At 47.5% G+C, this 23,009-nt stretch overlaps 2 protein-coding genes across 4 annotated transcripts in view; one reads left to right on the plus strand and one right to left on the minus strand.

Moving 5' to 3' along the window:
- Positions 1 to 171: 171 nt before the first annotated feature.
- RMC1 (regulator of MON1-CCZ1) lies at positions 172 to 22,502 on the plus strand. Of its 2 annotated transcripts, none has more exons than XM_072735094.1 (20): positions 172 to 532; positions 1,288 to 1,364; positions 3,634 to 3,718; positions 5,082 to 5,138; positions 6,597 to 6,683; positions 9,848 to 9,988; positions 10,303 to 10,406; positions 12,062 to 12,151; positions 12,240 to 12,345; positions 13,151 to 13,262; positions 16,085 to 16,129; positions 16,381 to 16,434; positions 18,036 to 18,164; positions 18,716 to 18,822; positions 20,311 to 20,430; positions 20,720 to 20,797; positions 21,073 to 21,177; positions 21,274 to 21,342; positions 21,428 to 21,653; positions 22,335 to 22,502. In XM_072735094.1, the coding sequence occupies exons 1-20, from the start codon at positions 431 to 433 to the stop codon at positions 22,412 to 22,414; spliced, it is 1,974 nt and encodes a 657-aa protein (XP_072591195.1). In that variant the 5' UTR covers positions 172 to 430; the 3' UTR covers positions 22,415 to 22,502. The 2 variants fall into 2 exon arrangements, with proteins under 2 accessions (XP_072591195.1, XP_072591196.1); XM_072735095.1 differs by lacking the exon at positions 172 to 532 and adding an exon at positions 663 to 1,175.
- NPC1 (NPC intracellular cholesterol transporter 1) overlaps positions 22,202 to 23,009 on the minus strand; it is a 53,066-nt gene continuing 52,258 nt past the window's right edge. For both annotated transcript variants that reach the window (XM_026006527.2, XM_072735093.1), the window contains exon 25: positions 22,202 to 22,998. In XM_026006527.2, the coding sequence (XP_025862312.1) occupies positions 22,916 to 22,998 (83 nt within the window). In that variant the 3' untranslated portion in view covers positions 22,202 to 22,915. The remainder of the gene's footprint in view (positions 22,999 to 23,009) is intronic.

The raw sequence follows: 23,009 nt of genomic DNA on the forward strand, positions 1-23,009 counted from the left end.
GCCCTGCCCGGGGGGCGCCGGGACGCCCTGGGAGCCGAGACCCGCACCCGCCGGGGGGAAGGAAGCGCAGGCCGGAGAGGCGCCGCCAACACCGGCCCCCGCCCCCGCCCCGCGAGCCGCGCCGGGCTCCGCCCTCCAGGAAAGGGGAGGAGCCTCTGGCGCCGCGCAGGGCACGGGCGCGGGCGCGGGCGCGCTCGCTGGGCCCCACCGCCGCCCGGCGGCCGTCGCCCCTTTAAGCGCGAAGACCGGCGGGTCACGTGCCGGACCGGGTGGGGGCGTGGCACCAGGAAGCGGCCTCCGGGCCCGTTCGGATCGCCGCCGCCGCCCCGCAGCCGCCGCCGCCTCCCCGCCTCCCCGTGCCGGGCGCCGCTCGCCCCGCTCCACGCTGGCGGCCGCCCCGGGACTCCCCGCCGCAGCGGCGGCGCCCGCTATGGGCGAGGAGGACTACTACCTGGAGCTGTGCGACCGGCCGGTGCACTTCGAGAAGGCGAACCCGGTCAACTGCGTCTTCTTCGATGAGGCCAACAAGCAGGTCCGGGCCGCCCGCGCCCTCCTCGCCCGCGCGGCCGGGCGCGCCCCGCCCGCCGTCCCCGGCGCCCCAGGGGCGTCCCGCGCGCTCCCACGTGGGGACCCGGGGGTGGGGTGGGGTGGGGGGCCGGGCCTGGGGCCTCCCCTCCCGGTGCGGGGTGCGGGGTGGGCGGAGGGACCCGGGGCCGCCGGGCGGGCTTTCCTCTCCAGAGTGACAGCTGGGAGGACCCCGAGGCTGTGCCTCCTCCTGCGGCGCCCTCCCCGTCTCAGCTCACTTGGCCGTCTCGCCGTCGGTATCGGCGCCCGTGGGGTCAGCCGTTGGCCCGCCGGCCCTTGCCGGGCGCCTTTGTTGTCTGCGTCCGCCCCCGGTCACCCCTGCAGTCGAGGATGCCGACGTTGAGATTGCCCTTGTTCTCGGAGTTTTGGAGGGGGGGGGAGAAGCGGTGTGAGGGGCAGCCGGGTGTGCTCAAGCGCCCCAGGGGCGCCTGCGCCGGGCGGATTAACACGTGTGGCCGCAGGGGACCCGGGCCGGGTCTCCACGCTGGGTCTCCACGCTGGGCTGCGCTCGCAGTGCTGTGACCTTTCTTTGGTCCCCGCGCTCTTGCCCTTTCAAGTTGATGTGAGCATCGAGCGTCTGCAGATTGAACGTGAGTTCAGCTGAGCCAGGAGCGGGGTGTAGTGGAGACAATCACTTGTAGGCTGGGGGATGTGTCTAAAGTCTTTCAAAGTTCAGTTAACGTTGCTGCTTTGCCCTCCCAGGTCTTTGCAGTTCGGTCAGGTGGAGCTACGGGCGTGGTGGTTAAAGGCCCAGAAGACAGGAATCCCATCTCATTCCGGTAACTATTAACATTCACAGAATAATTGTCACTTGTGAGCAAAATGATGCGTTCAGAAGTTGGTTCTTAAAAGTTTGCCCTCTGGCTGTAAAAGGGTCTGAAGTGTACACACACAGGCAAATCCCTGCGTGTTAGGGAAGCAGACACCTGCTCTGAGTGCTGGTGGCGCACACAGGTACCTGCTGTCAGAGTGAAGTGTGTAGCTGGGGAGTCAAAGGCTCCAACATGGGGAACCCACTTCCTGGCACCTGAAATTAGCAAGTGAGTTGGTTGATGTGCCCATTTCCAGCATCTTGACCTGGGAAGGGCCTTCATTTCCTCATCTGGCCCAGGTCTTTTCAGGGTGTATGGTAGGAGGAGATTCCTGGTTAGTGCTGCCTATATAGTAATGTATATTAAGAAAACTCCATCTTCCACTAAAGGCAACTGGACGTCCCAGTCTGTGCAAGTTGAACCAGTAGAATTATGAACAGCACTTCCTTTCACTTTCGGAAGTATCTCGATTCGGTTGATAAGTTATCTGGTCTTTAACTCCTGTGATTACAGAAGAGGAAAGTACAACGTGGGCCCTCAGTTCAGTAGTGACTTAAATTTTTCGCAGGTGGCCTGTGCTAATAGGAAGCAGTTTTTTGAAGTAGGAAATGAATCACTCATCATTTGTTCAGCAAATGCCAATTGTAGCTGCTGTGCTAGGCGCCGGGCATGTGAACATTTTGAATCTGACTGGCGCCTTTTGCAGAAATCATAACTTGAGCGTGGGAGACAAGTGTGTGGACACATTCTGTTGATTGTGAAAAGTGCTGTAATAGCACTCTGCTAGAATTTGAGCACACAAAAGAGATGAGACATTTGTCTTGGGGTAGGTGGGGGGAGACCACTGCCCTGGATGGGGAAGGCCTCAGGATGGAGCCTTTAAGGAAAACTTTTAAGCTTGAATGGGATGATTCTGCATGGGGAAGAGAGGAGGCCTTTGAGATGGAGGGAACATCAAGTGTAAAGGCAAGCAAGCATGGTGTTTGGGGAATTCAGGTCTGTGTAATTGAGATCAGATGTCCTTGTAGGGAAGGGGAGGTGGTGATGGTTTGCCACTGGCAAGAGTCACCTTCAACCTTATGTATTCTGCTATGGAAAGAGGGAGGAGGGATCCCTGGGTGGCGCAGCGGTTTGGCGCCTGCCTTTGGCCCGGGGCACGATCCTGGAGACCCGGGATCGAATCCCACATCGGGCTCCAGGTGCATGGAGCCTGCTTCTCCCTCTGCCTGTGTCTCTGCCTCTCTCTCTCTCTATGTGACTATTATAAATAAATAAATAATTAAAAAAGAAAAAGAAATAGGGAGGGCTTTTTGTTCTTTTTTTTTTTTAATTTTTATTTAAGAGGGCTTTTTCTCCTTATTGAAAATTTGTAAGATGGGCATGGTGTGATCTTACAAGGGCTTGGAAAGATCATGGTGCTCACAGCATTGAAGCTTCATTAGTTGGGAGCATATCAAAGTCGGGGGTACCACTGAGCGATGATTGCAATAGTCCAAACCCAGGCACACTAAAGACCAGACCGAAGGCAGAGTAGACTGGTACCACATAGGCACTTGGGTGCTTAGGAAGGCCTGGGGTAGATCTTGATGGTCCTTTGGGTATGGAAAATGAGGTGAGCCTGAGATGGTCCAGATTTGGGGGCTTAGTAGGGTTTAAGGAAGAAGATACTGAATTTATCCTCTTTTAAATTTTAATTTTATGGGCAAAAGTTTTATTTTAGCAATTTTGTGTATTTTTAACAATTTTATTGTGGTAGGATTAACTGCCTATATTTAACACATACAGTTGAGTTTTGACAAATGTTAACCATCACCACAGTCAAAAGTTTGCTTGTAATGCTTTGAAGTCTATCCCTTGAATACCCTTTATAACGTCTGTTTGACTACTCTCCTTCATATGCTCTGCTGTGAGGCGATGGGGAAGGACAGCTGGTAGTTTCTGGAGAAGGTTGCTGTGTGGGTCTTACTTATTTATGGCTAAGATGATTCTCAAGGGAAAATGCACCTGTCCTTAATTCACCAGTCATTTGTTAGCCACAAAACTGTAAATTTCATCAGCAATTTGTTGCCGGTTGGATTTGTTGTTTGAAAAGAAGTCCTGTTATTTTTAGAAACATGAGTTTCAGCTAAGATTTGCTCCTTCCTGAGTATTTAACATGTCTTTTCCTCACAAAATGCTAGATGCTGGAATTCAGTTATTAACTTTAACTCAGAACTTACTTTTTTCCTCCCTAAAGAATGGAAGACAAAGGAGAAGTGAAGTGCATTAAGTTTTCCTTGGAAAATAAGATATTGGCTGTTCAAAGGACCTCAAAGACTGTGGTAAGACATATCTTTATTTACTTATTTCAAGGTTTACTTATTTAAGCAATCTCTATACCCAGTGTGGGGCTCAAATCCATGACCGCGAGATCAAGAGTCAAATGCCCTTCCAACTGAGCCAGAGCCAGTTTAAGTATAGCTTTAAATATAACATAAAGAAAAGCACATTAAAGTACATTTAGAAGGGAAAAAAAACAGTGTTAAAGGAAACTCTTATTATTTTAAAGCCATGAAAGTTATAGTTATGTTGTATTGTATTTGAGCCTTGGGAATTTTTGGAGAAACACTTTCAAGGGATAAATACTTAGGACCTTAGTTTGTCATTTTTGACTTAATTTTTTTTTAAGTAATTTGGAACCTCAGGCCTGTCTTTTGTATTGATTGATAACTAGCAGCATAGATTATGTGAGGTGTATTTTTGGCAACTTTGTGAATTACCTTTCCCGGAATAGCTCCATTTATTCACTTCTTGCATCTTTGAATGCTTGACCCACTAGGAGTAGATGTTCGGAGCTGGAGCACTTTTCGCCTTCATAAGTATTCATCGTCATTTGTAAAATGGAGTGAAAGCTATTGGAAAGAGGCAGAATCTGATTTCTTTTTGTCAGTATTCACTGCTAAAAGTTTTGGAAAGCTTTTTTTTTCTTTAAAGATTTAATTTATTTATTGATGAGAGACAGAGAGAGAGAGAGGCAGAGAGACAGGCAGAGGGAGAAGCAGGCTCCTTGCAGGAGAGCCGGAGGTGGGACTCCATCCCGGGTCTCCAGGATCACACTCTGAGCCGAGGGCAGGCTCTAAAACGCTGAGCCACCCAGGGATCCTCCCCTCCCCCCCCAAACCAAAAGCTTCTTATAAGATGCAGCAATGCATTTCCCTGAAATCAGTTGATTTTCAGTATCAGTTTCTAAACTCTGAGTATTTGGATTAACTTTTTTTTAATTGTGTTATAAGGCAGGTTGTCCACATTGGTCCTTTTAGTTCTTTGGTCTTTTATCAGTTTTATTCTGATCACTTTTTAAAAATTATTTATTTATTTATATTTTTATTTTTTTAAGATTTTATTTATTCATGAGAGAGAGAGAGAGAGAGAGAGAGAGAGAGAGGCAGGGACACAGGCAGAGGGAGAAGCAGGCTCCATGCAGGGAGACTGATGTGGGACTTGATCCCGGGTCTCTAGGATCAGGCCCTGGGCTGAAGGTGGCACTAAACCGCTGAGCCACCCGGGCTGCCCTGATCACTTTTTAAATGTGTCTTTTGTTGTCTGCCAATGTAGGTTGGCAGTATGCTGCTACTTGTTCTAAATTTCTTTCTTTTTTTCTTTCTTTCTTTTTTTTTTTCTTTTTTTTTTTTTTTTACTTTTCAGGATTTTTCTAACTTTATCCCGGATAGTTCTCAGCTGGAATACACTCAAGAGTGCAAGGTATGGACCCAGATCCTTTCCCGGATGCAGGCCATTTCCCTGTGCTGGTCGTGTGGCGGGGTCATGGGCAGCACACACGTGGAGGCCGGCCCTGCTTTATGCTGAGACCTGCTGCTCATGGGCTCTGTAACTCTGGACTAGTTTAAAAGTGTTTAAAGCCTGTTTCTTCGACAAGATGGAAGCAGGAGGATTAAATGGGTGTCAAGACGTTCAGCACTGGGCATTGTCAGCCCTTCCTCCTGAGCTGGCTGTGCCTCTGGGTCAGATCCTGGGTTCCTTTCACAAAAGCCTCTTTGGGGGTTTTAGGAAGAGTTTTTTCCCCCTTCTCCCAACAATGAATGCTTTTCTTGATCTGTTGTCCTTGTGTCCTTCGAGTTTCGTTCCCTAAATGTAGATGCTAATCTGTTTTAATTAGATTTGCTGGGTCTAATGAACTCAGCTTTAAGCGGCAGTGTGGCACCCCGGAAACAGGCAGAAGGTGCTAGAGGCTGAGTATGGCTTTTAGCAGCGTTGTCATTGTTGTGGTAAATGGAGTTTGGGGTGGCTCTGGGAGGAGGAAAGGCCCATTGGCCCAGGAACTGAGCCCTGCACAGACCTCCTGACCCTGTGTGCGCAGCAGAGCCCCTGTCACAGCCCCGTGTGCCCTCGGGCGCGGGGTGCTGCTGCACACTGGGTAAGGCAGACATGGGGGCTCCCGGCCCTAGTCCTGGGATGGTAAGCATTCACTGAGAACCTTTGGGCCTTTATGCTTTTATAATGCCTGTTTTTATGATATGGCCAACTAAGAGAAAGTCAGCCAACCTTTGATTCCTTAAAGGGGAACTTGGTATCCCTGAGGGCTGATCAGTTACTTTTCTCCGAAATTTAGGCTTTTCCCTCGTTCTTGAGCAGAAAGAATCAGAGTCAGGTGTTCAGTGAGATGTTCCAGATGGAAATCTGGGAACATTGTATTTAAAAGTTTGATTGTTATTAAGTAATCAAATCCAGGTAACTTTTAGTAAAGAGTGATAGATATAGAATGTTTTATGCTTTTGAAAGACTCATTTGACAGAGTGAGCATGTGCACACAAACAGGCGGAGCAGCAGGCAGAGGGAGAGGGAGAAGCAAGCTCACCGCTGAGCAGGGGGCCTGACATGGAGCTCAGTTCCAGGACCCTGTGATCATGACCTGAGCTGAAGGCAGATGCTTAACTGACTGAGTCACCCAGGTGCCCCCCAATATCTTTTTTAAACATTTTTAAAAATTTTTAAAATTTATTTATGATAGTCACACAGAGAGAGAGAGAGAGAGAGAGGCAGAGGGAGAAGAAGCAGGCTCCATACACCGGGAGCCCAACATGGGATTCGATCTCGGGTCTCCGAGATCGCGCCCTGGGCCAAAGGCAAGCGCCAAACCGCTGCGCCACCCAGGGATCACCAATATCTTTTTTAATTAAAATTTTTTTAAATTCTTTTCAGACCAAGAATGCCAACATATTAGGATTCTGTTGGACCAGTTCTACTGAAATTGTCTTCATAACAGATCAAGGAATTGAATTTTACCAGGTAGTATGTTGATCATTTATGTTTGTGGGAGAAAAGTCCGTGATGGCAGTTTGGCAGCCTTTTGAATTCCATACTAAATAGATACTTTGAGATTCTAGAGTTTTAGTCTCTTGCTTAGGTTTTTATTTTTTTTCTAATTATAAGAAATACATGCTTTTTTATAAAACAACTAAACATTGGAGGGATATATGGAAGGTAAAAGTCCCCCCATAATCCCTAGAAATAACTAATGTGAACAGTTTAGTACATAATTCTTAATTTTCCTACATACGTACAAACTTTTTTTTTTTCTTTTTACAAAAACAGGAATGTTGTATATAAACTTTTTGGCTGGCTTTTTTTACATAGCAGTATGTCTTTTTTTTTTTAAGATTATTTATTTATTTATGAGAGACACGGGGAGAGAGAGAGAAAGGCAGAGACATAGGCAGAGGGAGAAGCAGGCTCCTCACTGGGAGCCCGATGTTGGACTCGATCCCAAGACACTGGGATCATGCCCTGAGCCGAAGGCAGATGCTCAACCACTGAGCCACCCAGGCGTCCTTGCATAGCAGTATGTCTTGGACATTTGTCCATAATTTCTTTTTTTAAAAATTTTTTAAAAGTTTTATTTATTTAAGTAATTTCTACACCCAACATAGGGCTTGAACTCACAACCTTGAGATCAAGAGTCATATGCTCCCTGCACACTGAGCTAGCCAGGTGCACTTGTCCATATTTTATTCTCACTAAATAGTATTCTGTTGTGTGAGTATATTACAGTTTAACTTATTCCTTGTTGCTGAACCTCTGACTTGTTTTCATGTTTTTGTGATTTTAAAACAATTCAGTGAACATGCTTGCAAACATTTCTGTATGTTCTTGAGTGAAGCAGTTCTTAGAATTACAGCATAGGCATGAACATCCAAAAAGCTGAACAGATACTTTTCTTTTCTTTTCTTTTCTTTTCTTTTCTTTTCTTTTCTTTTCTTTTCTTTTCTTTTCTTTTCTTTTCTTTCTTTTCTTTTCTTTTCTTTTCTTTTCTTTTCTTTTTTTCTTTTCTTTTCTTTCTTCCTTTTCCTTCCTTTCCTTTCTTTCCTTTCCTTCCTTCCTTCCTTCTTTCTTTCTTTCCTTCTTTCTCTCTCTCTCTTCCTTTCTCTTTCTTTCTCTCTCTTTTTCTCTTTCTCCCCTGCATGAAGCCTGCTTTTCCCTCTGCCTATGTCTCTTTCTCTCTCTCTGTATCTCTCATGAATAAATAAGATCTTTCTTTTCTTTTTTTTTATTTTCTTAAAGACTTATTTATTTATTCATGAGAGACATAGGCAGAGGGAGAAGCAGGTGGGCTCCCTGCAGGCAGCCCGATGTGGGACTCGATCCCAGAACTCCAGGATCATGCCCTGAGCCGAAGGTAGACACTCAGCCGCCGAGCCAACCAGGTGTCCCTTTTTTTTTTTAAAAGAAAAAAGTCTTTAAAAAAATAAATTAAAAAATAATTTAAAAAAGATCTTTATTTCAAATAGACTCCACACCCACCGTGGGGCTTGAACTCACACCCCCGAGATCAAGAGTGGCTCGCTCTTCTGCCTGAGCCAGCCAGGCACTCCTGCACTTTTGCTTTCAATGTAGGAATCTCCATTTTCCATGGTTTTGCCAGAACTGCATATTATCAGTCCATAGACATATATTCTGGATAGTAACCCTTTATCAGATAAATGGTTTGCAAATATTTCCCATTTCTTTTCACTCTGTTGACTTAACTTTATACCTGCCTTATCATCTCGTAGTGCGTTCCAACTGTCTGACCTTGAGAAATGCATCTGAGAATGCTCGGCGGAGCCTATCTAGAGAGTGTTGTTAGGATCCTCTCAGGGTTTAATTTTGTTGACCCAATGAAAGCAGTATAATTTAGAATGTATGGATGGAGAAAATACACTAGTGTAAGCAAAATGTGAGATGTTAATGCCCCACGTTGTGCTGTGGGGCTGTCATCAAAATCTTTGTAATGACCATCAGAAACTGCACAAATGTCTTCCACACAGAGAGTTTTGTATGTATGGTAGTGTGGGAAGGATCACTTGCTTCATTGAAGGGTTCCTTCGGTGGCAGTCATACGGCTTTCTGTCCTCTGTAGTGGAAAAGCATACATTTACGGCACCTAGGTGGTCTTCAACTCTTCAAGAAATGAGTTAAGGAGGACTCCTTATTTTTTTATCCCAATTGTCAAGATAACCTTTTCCTCCAGACCCTGACCTCCATCAGCACAGAGTTCTGTGAGCATTTAATGTCTTGGGGCTCCACTCCAGGATCCTTAATGGATCAGAATATTTACAGTATATTTAAGACCTGACTAGAAAATACTAGGTTTGTATGCGGCGTCTCATGAATATGATCATTAGCTACAGGGGCTGCTTCCAGGCTCGGTACTAACTGGGGTCAGGATGGAGGCCAGGAGGAAGGCAGGTACTGCAGGCTGGTGGTGGCTCATCCAGTGCGAGGCTTCCAGGGCAGGGCTGCTCCCTCTCTTTGGTGGATGGTGCCCGACAGTGCGGGGAACTGGCCAGCCTGGGCTGTACCTGCAGTAACTGGTGTCTGAGCCTTTGTTTTCTCCTTGCTCGGGTGTCTGTGGTGCCCACACGTCAGGGTTGCGGTGAGAGTACGTGAGCCAAGATTTCTAAAGTCCAGAGCACCATATCAAAATTTTCAGTTTTATTTAGTGATTTTTTTTCCTGCTTTTTAAATTAAATTTAATTTTTAAAAAATATTTATTTATTTATTTATTCATTCATTCATTCATTCATTCATGAGAGACACAGGGAAAGAGAGAGAGGCAGAGACACAGGCAGAGGAGAAGCAGGCTCCATGGAGGGAGCCCAACGTGGGACTCAATCCCGGGACTCCAGGATCATGCCCTGGGCCAAAGGTGGCGCTAAACCACTGAGCCACCCAGGCTGCCCATTATTTATTTATTTGAGAGAGAGAGAGAGATATTGAGTGGGAGTGGGGGCCAGAGGGAGAGGGAGAAGCCGACTCCCAACTGAGCGTGGAGCTCAAGGCCCTGAGATCAGGACCTGAGTGACTGAGCCACCCAGGCGCCCCGCTTTTTATTGTTTTCTTCACTTACTGTCCATTGTCTTTCCATTTTACTGTTTTAAAATAACGATTCTGTTCCTGGGACTTTGCTTCAGGTGTTACCAGAGAAACGGAATCTGAAACTCCTGAAGAGCCAGAATATCAATGTGAACTGGTACATGTATTGCCCCGAGGGTGCTGTGATCCTGCTGTCTACCACGGTCCTTGGAAATGTGCTGCAGCCCTTTTATTTTCGGGTAAGAGCGAGCCTCTCCTTAGGAAAGGCTCCTTCCCACCCCTTCCTCTGACGTCCTAGGATGACTTCTGGCGGTCAAGTTCCTCCAGGAGATGACCTCCCCACTTCTGGCCGCTAGAGGGTGGACTGTACCCTCCCATCCCCTCCAAGAATGGCTCCTTGGGTGGGGACAGACCCCGGGAGGAAAGGACACAGTGGGACTTTGGAAGGGATGGAAAGACAGTGTGTGCGCAGCCTCAGTGGTTTCCGTAGGGAATGCTGAAGCAGCAGAGGGGTTTAATCAGCTTTTCCTGATTACTTTAATCACCCAAACAGGCTGGCACGATGTCGAAGCTGCCCAAGTTTGAGATTGAATTGCCAGCGGTGCCCAAGTCAACTAAGCTGAACCTTTCTGAGAGAGACATTGCGATGGCCACCATGTATGTCTGTCTTTTGAGAGAATTCCTTCTTGAAATTGCTTTTGGTGATAGAAGTAGTGCATTGTAAGCACTGCAGGGCTGCCCTTGGCCAGCTGCCCTCTGAGCACATGATAGAGACTTGCCCCTTTCCCTCTCGGTGTCTAGATTTTGTGAATATAGAAAACCTTTTGTCAGCATGGCATTCTTTGCTGATTTTACTAGCTTTGTGACTTTAGGGAGGTTTTTTTCCCCATCATTCTAGTCTGATAAAATGAAAGCACTGGACCAGTGTATCTTTTAGGGGTTTTAATTCTAGAATTAAATTTTTTTTTTTATTCTGTGAGTAGTTGAAGCTTATCAAGGACTATTTTTAAAAAGATTTATTTATTTATTTGAGAGAGAGAGTGTGCCATTGAGAGAGAGCATAAGTGGAGGGAACGGCAAAGAGAGAAGCAGACTCCCCACTGAGCAGGGAACCCAACATGGGGCTCGATCCCAGGACCCTGAGATCATGACCTGAGCTGACGGCAGGTGCTTAACTGACTGAGCCACCCAGGCACACTTATCAAGGACTTTTCTTTTTGCTAAAATATATCCCATTTGTTCTAAAGAAGAACATAGTTTCAGTTTTTTATCTAACAATCATGGAACTGAATTACTTATGTAGGACATAAGACGTACTTATGTCTTCACTTGTAAATGTAGATTATCTCAATTTGTACTTCATTATGGAAGTTTTAAATGCGATAATAGAAACTGATAAAAAGAATACCCCATATACCCTATTCAAAAATGTCAAAATTTTGTTCCTAAATTACTTCAGATTCTTCTTTGGTTTAAAACAGTGGTTTTGAAGTTTAACATTTTTTACCAGGTAGAATCCTTTTTTTTTTTTTTTTTAAGGCAGTCTTCCTTGTTTTAAGGCAGTGGCATCCTTGTTTAAAAAATAGAGTGAGAGCAGTCCTCACGCACTAGCAGCAGGAACCCACTGCCTTGCCTTTATACTCGTCCCCGTGGCAGACTGAGCGCAGTGTCGGCCCCTGGAACAGCAGTATGCACGCAGGAACTGGACCTAGCAGCATTGGTTCCGTGAGGTCTACAAATGAAGACAATTTTCCTATTATCAAGGAAGATAAAGTTACGGAAGATAGAGAAGATAGAGAAAGTTACGGAAGAAGAAAACAGACTTAGTTTATGATTCAAGGATAGCTACAAATAACATATTTTTTTTCTAGTAGTTTTAGACACCATGGTTGTATTCTTTTTAAAGTGTTGTGATTAGGGACGCCTAGGTGGCTCAGGAGTTGAGCGGCTGCCTTCGGCCCCGGGCATGATCCTGGAGTCCCAGGATCAAGTCCCACATCGGGCTCCCTTGGGGGAGCCTGCTTCTCCCTCAGCCTGTGTCTCTGCCTCTCTCTCTGTGTGTGTCTCTCATGAATAAATAAGATATTTTTTAAAAAAGTGTTGTGATTGAACGATATTAGGTTTTGTGTTCCTCTTTTCACTTTCTAATTGGCTTTGCTTTTTTTTTTTTAATTACATAAACATTTTTGTTGGTTGTGAAATACTGTATTAGTGAATCTGTCCTAATTAATGATGATGGCCTCGTAATTCAGCATTTAGAATGGAGGAATTTCCAGTGGCCCGCTGTGACGTCTTGTCTCTTTGCCCTCTAGATACGGACAGCTTTATGTTCTCTTCTTGAGGCATCATTCTCGGACCTCCAATAGTACAGGAGCGGAGGTAGTCCTATATCATCTACCACGGTATATTTAATGCTGTCCTCTTTCTCCAATTTTAAAATATGAACTAAAGCTTGTCGATCTATTTTTTGACCTTTGTGTTATCCTACAGAGAAGGTGCCTGTAAAAAGACGCACATACTAAAGTTATCTCGGACGGGGAAGTTTGCCCTGAATGTGGTGGATAACCTGGTGGTCGTTCATCATCAGGATACAGAGGTAGGAGCTCTGTGTGTGTGTGTGTCTGGTCTGCCAGTGTTGCTTAAAAGAGTCGTGAAAATCGACAAACATTCAGAACAAAGACTAGAAAGTTAGCTAACATGAAGTTAGCTCTTCATGCTAAAGCTTTGGTCTTCCAGATGCAAATGGGTTTGGTATTCTAGACAGTTCAGGAAAAAAAGAGTGCTTCCCTCTCTATTGATGATAGTTAATTAAAAACTATTCCACAAAGTAGCACCGGAGGATATTTGACTCTGGCACAATCATTTGGTTGAATCGACTAAGCTAGGAATTTACTGCAGAACCACAGTCCTACATGAGCATGTGAACTTTGTACTTCCTTTGTGAGGATGGATGATTGTGCTGAGAGACAGTGATTCTGAGGCTCCTGTGTGGCCCAGGAGAAAGACTAGAATGGGTCCTGCTTTTTCCTATGTGGTTGGCTGGGTATCTGGTTGTAGACAAGCCACTTTTGTCCCATGCCTCCTGCAGGATGGTGACACCCTTATCTTGATTAGAGAAGGTATTGTGAGTTAAGATGAAAAAGATCTGCAGGAATCACTTGGAGCACTTCGGGGGCTCCCTGTCATAAACGCCAGGAGTGTACGTGTCCGCGTGAGCGTGGGGAGCAATGTCACAGTGTTGTGATATCACAGCATGCTCCTCCCCACGTAGAGCCAGCCCGCAGGGGTGCGGTGTGTGCAGACTTAGGCTGACGGGAGTAGCAGGATGCGAGAGAATGGAAGGGGCAGGTTGAGCAGTCATGGCCTGTTTCTGCATCCAAGTTTATTTCTCTCCACTTTAGACCTCGGTGATATTTGACATCAAGTTAAGAGGAGAGTTTGATGGCACTGTCACCTTCCATCACCCGGTGCTCCCAGCGCGCTCCATTCAGCCTTATCAGATCCCCGTGGCAGGTAAGGGGACCTCCGCGTGGCAGTTGGAATGAGGAGTGTACATGGGTTCCCAGGGCCATGTGCTTGGCGGAGGGGTGGTTTTGTTTTGTTTTAATGAAAACCCTACTGATGGTATTAGTAAGATTGTGCTGCTGTGAAAGGCATTTTATAAGATAAATGAATCTTCTTTTGAAGAAGATAGAATGATTGCTCTGAGCTGTAAAATGGGAAGTGGGGAGGGGTGCCTGGCTGGCTTGGTGGGTAGAGCACACGACTCTTCGGGGTTGTGAGTGTCAGCGCCACATTGGGCGCAGAGCCTACTCAAAGCATAGTAAAAGTAGATAAATTTCAGTCGGGATTACTCACTGAAGCCAAAAGATCTTTTAAATTAATGATTGAATAAGTCCTCCGTTTTCTATTTGCCTCTGCTTTGTAATCCTGGGATGAAACGGGGTTGCTTCTGGCTGTTACGTGAACCGGGATCACTTTTCCAGGTCTTTCTCACACATTCTGTGTCATGGCTACTTGGTGAAAACTGCATTGTCTTTTCACTGGTGGTCACAGGAAGAGCTTAAGGCTGTGCAGCTTTGCTTATTCGAAATCTGCCCTGTCCTAGGCGGGAGGAGGAGGAAGTCAGAGGAGAGGAGGTCAGGCTTTCGGGGAAGGAAGAAACTGTTGGGCTCTTTTTGCCTTTTCTCAGCGTAATTTATTTCAAGGTAGAGCTCACATAACATTCAGCTCTTTTAAAGGAGATGGGAGCAGTGTCCATGCGTGTGTACAGCCTCACATCTGGAGCTTCGGTAACAGTGTTTTCTTTTTAAAAGGGATCCCTGTCAGATAGTATTGCTGGCGTGGGCCCCGCTGCAGTCAGGAGGCACTTGCACCTGTCAGGGAAGATTCCAGTCAGGCTGTGGCTGAGAGTTTCGCAAGAGCTCCGCCTCCAGTCTGCCTGCCTCGACTTGTGGGATCAGCCAGAATTAAGTAACTCTGGCAGCACTGGGGGAGGAAGGAGCTAGGTCTTTTTTTTTTTTTTTTTTAAGTTTTGTAGATTTATTTATTCATGAGAGACATAGAGACAGAGACATAGAGGGAGAAGCAGGCTCCTCGCCGGGAGCTCGATGGGGGACTTGACCCCAGAATCCTGGAATCACGGCCTTTGGCTCAACCACTGAGTCCCCTGGGGGGCCCAAAGGAGCTAGTTCTTAGGTTAGATTGAGTCTTTTGGCTTTCTGTGTTCCTTCCAGCATCTCCCTTTTCTAGGGTTAATAGCGTTAGCATTAAAAGAATAGATTGTGTGTGGGCACCTGGGCGACTCCATTAAGTGCTGACTCTTGATTTTAGCTCAGTTGTGATCTCAGGGTCCTGAGATCCAGCCCTGCATCAGGTTCTGTGCTGGGTATGAAGCCTGCTTAAGAGCCTCTCACCACGCACGTGCGTGCGTGCACTTTCTGTTTCCCCATCTTTCTCATTGTGTCAGATGTTTATCTTCTATCTGCTGCTTACTTGGCAGGAAGGTAACTGCTGGTGAATTGGAGGGAAAGGCATCTTGAGATACTAAAAACCTGCTCTGGGTCGGTTGTTTGGGACCAGTTAGGAGGCGGTCAGGTTCTAATTGGCTAGTTGTAATAAATCAGATGCCAGGTGTGATCAAAATAATAGCCTAGGCAAAGGTTAAGACTTCAAAGGTCCATGGAATCTCTGGCCTCCAGATTGTAGGCTGATAAAGCAGGTTTTTTTTTTTTTTTTTTTTTTTTTTTTTTTTTTTTTTTTTTTTTTACAGTTAATGGCTTTGTGTCTTGTTTTCCTGCCAGATTGTAAGCCCCGTGCAGGCTCGCAGTGTCTTGGTGTGTTGCCCGCCTGGTGCTGTGGCAGGGCGTGCCGTCTGGAGGAGCTTGTTAGGCTGTTTTGAGAGACGACACCAGCGAATTAGGGAAGAGCCAGCTGCTCTCATTTCCCCTTCTGGTTTTGGTTTGTTCAGCCAGTATTTCTGGAGCTGACTACACATTAGGCTTTAATACCCAAGGACACCTGGCTCGTCCCTGAGAGCAGTTAAGTCAACATTATTGGCAGCCAGAATTGAGGCCCACGTGCAAACCTTCCCCCCTCAGGTTCCAAATGCAAGTGTTCTCTGCTTTAGCTTGTCGGACCCAGTGGCCCTTTCCTCTTCTGGGTGGTCTGTTCAAAATGACCACCTTTTCCAACCACTGGTTAAAACTGATGCTCTGATTGTACCTGGATAATCGGAACAAAACCGGGAGCGATGCTTAGGTTTGCAGGGCTGTGTGTCAGGTTCACCGTGGGCTGCCCGCCTGACGCCTGGGCCGTGTAGCTGGTCGTTGTGCGTCCTTGGCATGGAAGGTCTTTTGGGGTCTGTTTCCTAGATGAGATCTCTGTGCCTTGATCTGCTTTGTGCAGTGGAGAATTGAGCTAATTATTTTAGGTAATTAAATCACAAAACCCTTTTATTCGAAGTGGTATCAGTGAGTTACGTGGGGATTTTTGAGTCATCCAGGAACATTTCTTAGTTCCTTATTGCAAGTGTGTAAATGATGATGTGTCATCTTCGGTTATTACAGAAGAACCAACAACTCTGAATGAATTCTTGATACCCTACCTTTCCCCTTCTTGGGAGGACATTTTCACGGATTGTTCTCCACTTCCCCCTCCCTCCTCCTATGTGTTATCAGTGGGACAAGACCATTCACTCCTTCCTCATTTAACTCCAGTTGAATAAACATTTACTGAAGGCTTTAAAAAGTACTGCATTTCACATCCTAAACGTTGGTATTGGCAGGATTTTCTGATGGCACCGCCTTGAGCACCTGTGTGTTTCCCCTTTGTAGGTCCTGCTCCTGTGACCAGCCAGTCTCCTGTCCCGTGCAAACTCTGTATCCTTTACAACAGCCTTGCAGCCGTGCACAGAACGGAAGCTGTCACCCTGTGTACTGGTGTCTGAGAGTGGTCCTGAGGCCTTAGCCTCGCCACCTGTGAACTATCTGAAGAGTGTCCTGGGAGTCACCCCCGGGAGCCAAGTAGCCTCTGCAAATGCGGGGCGGGTGGGGTGGGACAGTGCTAATCAGAGCTGGGTTTGTCCCTCGTTTTCTCCTCTTGCCGGTGTACTGTTTCCTATATCATGCAGATTCTTCATCCTGGATTGTCTTTCAACCTGACATCATCATCAGTGCAAGCCAAGGTGGGTCAGAGGGGACGATCATCACATTAGACAATAGTGCCTGTTGGCTTTGGGTCACAGTGGCCAGTGACGTTTTTGAGGTGAATCTGAGAGTTGACCACTCCCTTCAACCCCATCATATGGGATAATTTTTCACTTTGTACTCTGTTCTCTGTTATTCTGTATTTTATCCTGAGCCTAGGTTATCTTTAAAATTAACAACGAGGAATGGCCATTCCCCTGCTTTTAGCCCATTCAGCTCTGTCCATTCTGAAAAGCTAGCCCCATAGCATAGTGTGCAAGGCCCTGCCTGCCCTATCCTTACCTCCCACCGCCGCATCGGCAGGTGTCCGTGACCTTTTTTGTTCCCTGTGTGCACAGAAGGGCACTCGTGCCTCCCACTGTGCTGGGATGTCCCCCTCCCCCCCAGGATGCTCTTCCTGGTAGCCCCCTAGCACTTGTGGCTTCCTGTTAGTGTACTTCCTGTGTTGGTCTTCAGTCACCCGTGCATTCTCTTGTCTCATCCACGAGGATTCCCAGGGAGAGAATCAGCACTAGTGCCCGTGGGACCCCTTGCATGTAGAGTTCCCTTCTCTCCTCTCCAACTGCAGTGGTGCTAGCTCTGGGCCAGCTGTGGGTGAATTGAGAAGGGGATCCTGAGATCATTTTTTTTAAAAATTTTATTTATTCATGAGAGACAGACAGAGGCAGAGACACAGGCAGAGGGAGAAGCAGGCTCCATGCAGGGAGCCTGATATGGGACTCGATCCCGGGTCATGCCCCGGGCCGAAGGCAGCCCCGGGCCGAAGGCAGCGCTAAACCGCTGAGCAACCCAGGCTGCCCTTGAGATCATTTTTAATGCAGTGATGAATTCTCTTGTGGCACCCCAGTTGAGAGAGGTACTACTTGCCTACCTGGCAGTGTGGGTGTTCGAGAAAGTCACGGAATGATGAATGGATGAATCATGAAATTCCCTTGGGAGCCCCTGGAGTTACCTTCTGACTGAAGACCCAGTGTTGGGGAAACCACAGTACAGGACCCGTGTTATTACCACACATTAACGTCTTTTTCAATCTTCGAGGCTACAAAGGAGCTGGGTATAGGACCGGAAGTGCTCTGAGCTCATTAAAGACTTGTCACCCATGCACCTGGGTAGCTTAGTAGGTTAAGCATCGCCTTCAGCTTAGGTCATGATCCCAGGGTTGTGGGATTGAGCCCCACATCGGGTTCCCTGCTCTGTGGGGAGTCTGCTTCTCCATCTGCCCCTTCCCCTGCTTACTCTCTTTCTTTCTCTCAAAATCTTAAAAAAAATAATGCCTTGTTACCCCTGTTTCGAAAGTTATACCGTTGATGCCCCTCTGATCGGGGGGTGGGAGGGTGGGGGTGGCAGGGCACTTTGTCATATGGAGCCATCGAGCACGCAGTTGTAATATGGCTGCGGTCCTTCCATCAGGCACATCCTGCATGTCCCAGGCTGCGCTGGGGTTAGTGAGACAAAGATGGTATCTGTGCTCCTCAGGATTCCCCTGACCCCAGGCCCCCCTGATTGTATCAGGGGAACCATCTTTTAGACTTTTGTTCTGATTTGCATCCCATGTGAAATGTGCTGCTTCTCCATCCAGGCTACCTCTGGAACCTCCAAGTGAAGCTTCAGCCCATTGTAAACCTCTTGCCAGATAAAGGAAGACTGATGGACTTTCTCCTCCAGAGGAAGGAATGCAAGATGGTCATCCTGTCCGTCTGTTCGCAGAGTAAGTGGACCAGTCCCCCCATTCCTCAGTCTGATTCTCGTATTGGGCCTGTGCTGCCCATCCGCTTTCTTGGAAGCCGGCCCACATTTCTTTGCCTTGTGCACAGCCTGTAGCCTCATCCCACACTTTCTAAAGGGTGGATTATTTGACCCCCTGGAAAGGTGATGAAATATCAAAATGACTCATAGTGACTTGGGGAGAAAACCTAATAGGACAGTCCCATGTGTGAGTATCTGAGACCCAGCTGGCGCGCCTGAGGGAGCGCCCCTGACCTGAAAGCAGACATTTCTCAGCTTCCTAGTCACTTAACTACGTAGATATCTGCCCGGAGTACTTTCTCCTGAAAGCCTCCGTAGAGACTTTTCCTGGTGCCCAGGCAGGGCAGTGAGGGAGTTCTGTGCTCCAGGTCTCCACAAACGATTCCATTTCTCCAAATGCCCATGGAAGGTAGGTCTGCTCTGGTGGCCCTTGGAGGGGAGTTCTATCGCAGCCCCGTGTTTTAAGTTCTGAAACGGATGGAAACTCGGTTGACCTGTGCACATTCTTTCCAGTGTTGAGTGAGTCAGACAGAGCAACGTTACCTGTGATTGCCACGGTTTTTGACAAACTCAATCACGAGTATAAGAAGTACCTGGATGCTGAGCAGAGCTACACAATGGTACGCTGTGTGTATGCTGTGACGAGGGATCCTCTTCACCCCTGTGTGTCCTAAGTAATTGCGCTGCAAGGTCCTGGGGGAATAACACTGCTGAGGCTGGTGTGCTGGAGGGCAGGGTGGCTGCAGGGGGGAGCAGCTGGTTCAGAGTTCGTGCGGCCCACTAGCTTGACGCTATCACCTACTGCTTTCACGTTTCTTTTTTATTAAGATTTTTTTTGAGAGAGAGATCGCGCGTGCACCGACAGGGGAGAGAGGGAGCCCAATGTGGGGCTCTATCCCAGGACCCAGGGGTCATGACCTGAGCTGAAGGCAGATGCTGAACTGAGCCCCCAGGAGCTTCTCACCTTTTGTTTCCGATCTGTGTCAGATCCTACACTTAGGTCTTTGGTCTTTCTTGTCTTATGGATAAGAAAGTTGGCTTCAGTTTTGCAGTATTTTATGCATCCTTCTGCCAAAGTCAGAGCTTAGACTTAATTAGTTGAAGTATAACCATTTTGCCACCTCTTTTTTCTTTCCTGTTAGCCTGTAATAGCTGTAAAAGCAAGACTTCTCCTGGCTTTGGGTCAGTGTCCTGTCGGGATAGTGATTAAATATTAGCACTGTGCTTTCACGTAGCACTTTCGAGTGTTGGTTGTGAAGGCCTAGAGACATTAATGAGGCTTACAGCCTGGTTCTGCTCTGCTGTTAGGATGAGTGGAACGAAGTATTTCCCTTCAAGGATCTGATTAGCCCTAACACTTAAAGTGGAAGTGGATGTAAGCCATGGGAAGCCCAGAACTGCACTCCCCTTTAGCTTCTCGGGGTAACAGGACTGACGCCGGCTGCCGAAGGCTGAGCGATCTTGGAGTGTGCCTGTCCTTGTCCTGTTAGACACGAAGGGGGCAGAGGAGGGCTGAGCTCTTCCAGAGCCTTCCTGGCCTTGCTGCTAGTGTACTAGCCCGTGGGAAGCAGTAGGGCTGCTCCCCAGTGGTTTCCTGTGCTTCCCTGTGCTTCCCTGCTCCGGCTCTGCGGCTTCATAAACACATGCTAGTCAAGAGCGTGGTGCAGCCTGTCAGCCCTCCCCCGCAGCTTCCGCACCGGGGCACACTGCTGTACCTCTCAAAAATCCCAACTCAGGGTCTCCTAAGTGGCGTTCCCTTACTGTAGGGTCAGGGCTTCACAAAACAAACATGGAGCACGCCATTCTGTTTTTATTAGCTAACAAATACCAGAAAGCCTGTGATTAAGAAAAGTAAGGATTTGAAATTACAGAAAAGTGTCTTAAGAGGAAATGGACTTAGGCCTCTTAGCTCCATTCAAGAATGCTAGCCTGTTTCCAAGATGAGCAACTCGGGCCTCCTAAGCCCTGTCCCTGCACGGGAAAACTAGCTTTGTCCAAGGAAATAATAAGCTCGCCCTCCGCTCTTGTCTGGGGCTCACAGGGTTTGGGGATTCAGCCTTCTGAGATTACCTGGAAGACAACGGTCACATTTGCACTGTATTGTGTAGGCACTGGAAGCGGGGCAGAGCCGGAGCAGCCCACTTCTCAAAAGGCCAGTGCGGACCCAGGCTGTGATTGATCAGTCCGACATGTACACCCATGTCCTGTCGGTGTTCACTGAGAAGAAGGTAGGTGACGGAGCCCCCACACAAAGATTGTGTTTGCAGGGAGTCAGTTGAGCAGTGGTAGGACTCAGGATGGGACTAGACCAACTGGAGTGGTCCTGGGTGGAGACCTGGTGCCGGTAGTTGGACTTCTAATACTCAGGCCAAAACAGGACCATTGGCCAGGGAGGTTCTGGAGGGCAATGGAACTCTGGGCCAGATTCATGTGGACACAAGTGGTGGTAAATGAGGGGCTGCGGGTGGCCTCCTTGTGAGTCTTTGAGGTTTTGAAGACTTTTTTTTCCCTCCGCAGGACATGCCTCATAAATTTGTGATAGCCGTGCTGATGGAATACATTCGCTCTCTTAACCAGTTTCAGATCACAGTGCAGGTACCCTCACATCAGCTCGTGTTGTCCCAAATTAGAGGAGCAGGGGCCACACACCAGACCCAGAATTCTCGGTGACTTTCCCCTTTTGTTCTTCGGAGGGAGGAGGGGTGTTCAGTCAAGGGTCCTGTCGACACGCAGGTGGCAGAAACTTCTCCACTGATGGTGGAAGCATGCACCCATCACCTAGAATAGCTCCAGCCCTGGCCCTGCGTGGCCTCTGCTCTGGTGTAGTTGGGTGGTTGGGAGACAGGCGGTCTTTCCATCTCTGTCCCCAGCATTACTTACACGAGCTGGTCATCAAGACGCTGGTCCAGCACAACCTCTTTTATATGCTGCATCAGTTCCTGCAGTACCATGTCCTCAGCGACTCCAAGCCTTTGGTATGTGTCCCCAGGGTTCTGCCTCTGTGATTAAAGACCTAGGATTTAACCTTCTGACCTCTTATGCTGAAGCTAGTTTGAAAATGTGTCTTTCAGGCTTGTTTGCTCTTATCCCTAGAAAGTTTCTACCCTCCCGCCCACCAGCTATCTCTGGATATGCTGAAGGTAACTTGCTGTAGCCACGTTTTAAACCGCATTCCAGCCTGTCCCTGCAGCTGGCACTTACTGGACCTTTCTCCCTCCCTTCCAGCGCCTCTCGACAGCCAACGACGAGATCGTCGAAGTGCTGCTTTCCAAACACCAAGTGTTAGCTGCCTTACGGTTCATCCGGGGCATTGGCGGCCACGACAACATTTCTGCACGAAAATTTTTAGATGCCGCGAAGCAGACTGAAGACAACATGCTTTTCTATACTATATTTCGGTTTTTTGAACAGCGAAACCAGCGTTTGCGAGGGAACCCTAACTTTACGCCAGGTGAGGACAGGGCAGCAGTGACAAGAACGGGGGCGGGGGGGGAGATGGGAGGACGGGGTGCTGATGGAAGCTGGAGGAGGAGGTGAGAAGCCTTTGGGTGAGCTCTCCTAAGAACTCTGGATTAGTTTTAGAAACAAAATTCTGTGATTGTGCTAAGAGGAAATTCAGTACGCCAGTGGAATCTAAATTCTGCTCTGGGACTTGCAGTGAATGCATTCTGGGCGGTGGGAATGCTCCTTTCTGAAGAGGCAGGGACAAGACAGGAAATGGTGACCGGAAACGGTGACTAAGGGGTGTCAGAGGGAGAGGGCCTTGTCTTAGGCAGGAAACCTAAGGCATCCACTTCTCAAGGGTGGGGAAGGAGCATGCGCTGCTCTGCTTCAGGCCCACCAGCTTTTGGAAGCTTAGTCGACAGTGCAGGCTGGCATGACCAGGACAGGCAAGCTTCTCTACTCGTGTCTCAAGGCAGACGGTGATTCGCTAGGGGGTGTGAAGGTGTCCAACAGCCCTGGCGTGAGCTGTACAAATAAAAAGGACAACTCAAAAGCTTAGGAAAACAAAGTATTTATGAAAGAAAAATAAGTTAAAACCCACCATACAGATCTATGAGCCCTAAAGTGTTCATTCTCTTGTTTTCCTCTTTTCACGTCACATCTGATGAAATCTGTATTTCCTTTATAGGAGAACATTGTGAAGAACATGTTGCCTTTTTCAAACAGGTTTTTGGAGACCAAGCTCTAATGAGGCCTACAACATTCTGACATCCCTTGCTAGGTTTTTTTTTTTATATATATAAAAATGTGTACAAAGTTAATTTATTGCATTAATAAAGCTCTTTAAACTACAAAATGTTATAGTAAAGTGTATCTACAATATCCTCAAATGTTACTAAAAATATGGTATAGAACCTGTGTTGTGATGGCTTACTCCAAAAACAAACAAACAAAAGAAAAACATTGCATTGATTGGCCTTTAAAAAGTGTCAGGGAGCAGATCCCACTCAGCCTTGCCAGTGTCGCCTTCTGCCTGCCCTGGGTCTTGTTCCTGGAGAAGCCGGAAGGCCCTTCAGCGTCCTGGAGTTGCCTTCCGATCTGGTAATACTGCTTCACACGTCAGATCTGCAGTCCTGAGGTCGAAAGCTGTTCTAGCCTGGTGTCTGGTACCGTCTGGTGTCCAGCTCCGCCCTGACGATGCAGCTACTGTCCAGTGGTAAACCGACCGACCCACAGACACAGTTCAGGGTCCCCAAACCTCACGAGAGGCTAGAAGTTCAGGAGCTGCTCTCGCTCTGTACCTTTGTATCGCTCTTGGGAGGCCAAACTTTTGGCTTTATTTATTGATGGGCCTGTGAGGGAT

The sequence above is a fragment of the Vulpes vulpes genome, chromosome 13 (genome assembly GCF_048418805.1).
Source record: "Vulpes vulpes isolate BD-2025 chromosome 13, VulVul3, whole genome shotgun sequence".
Taxonomy (NCBI): Eukaryota; Metazoa; Chordata; class Mammalia; order Carnivora; family Canidae; genus Vulpes; species Vulpes vulpes.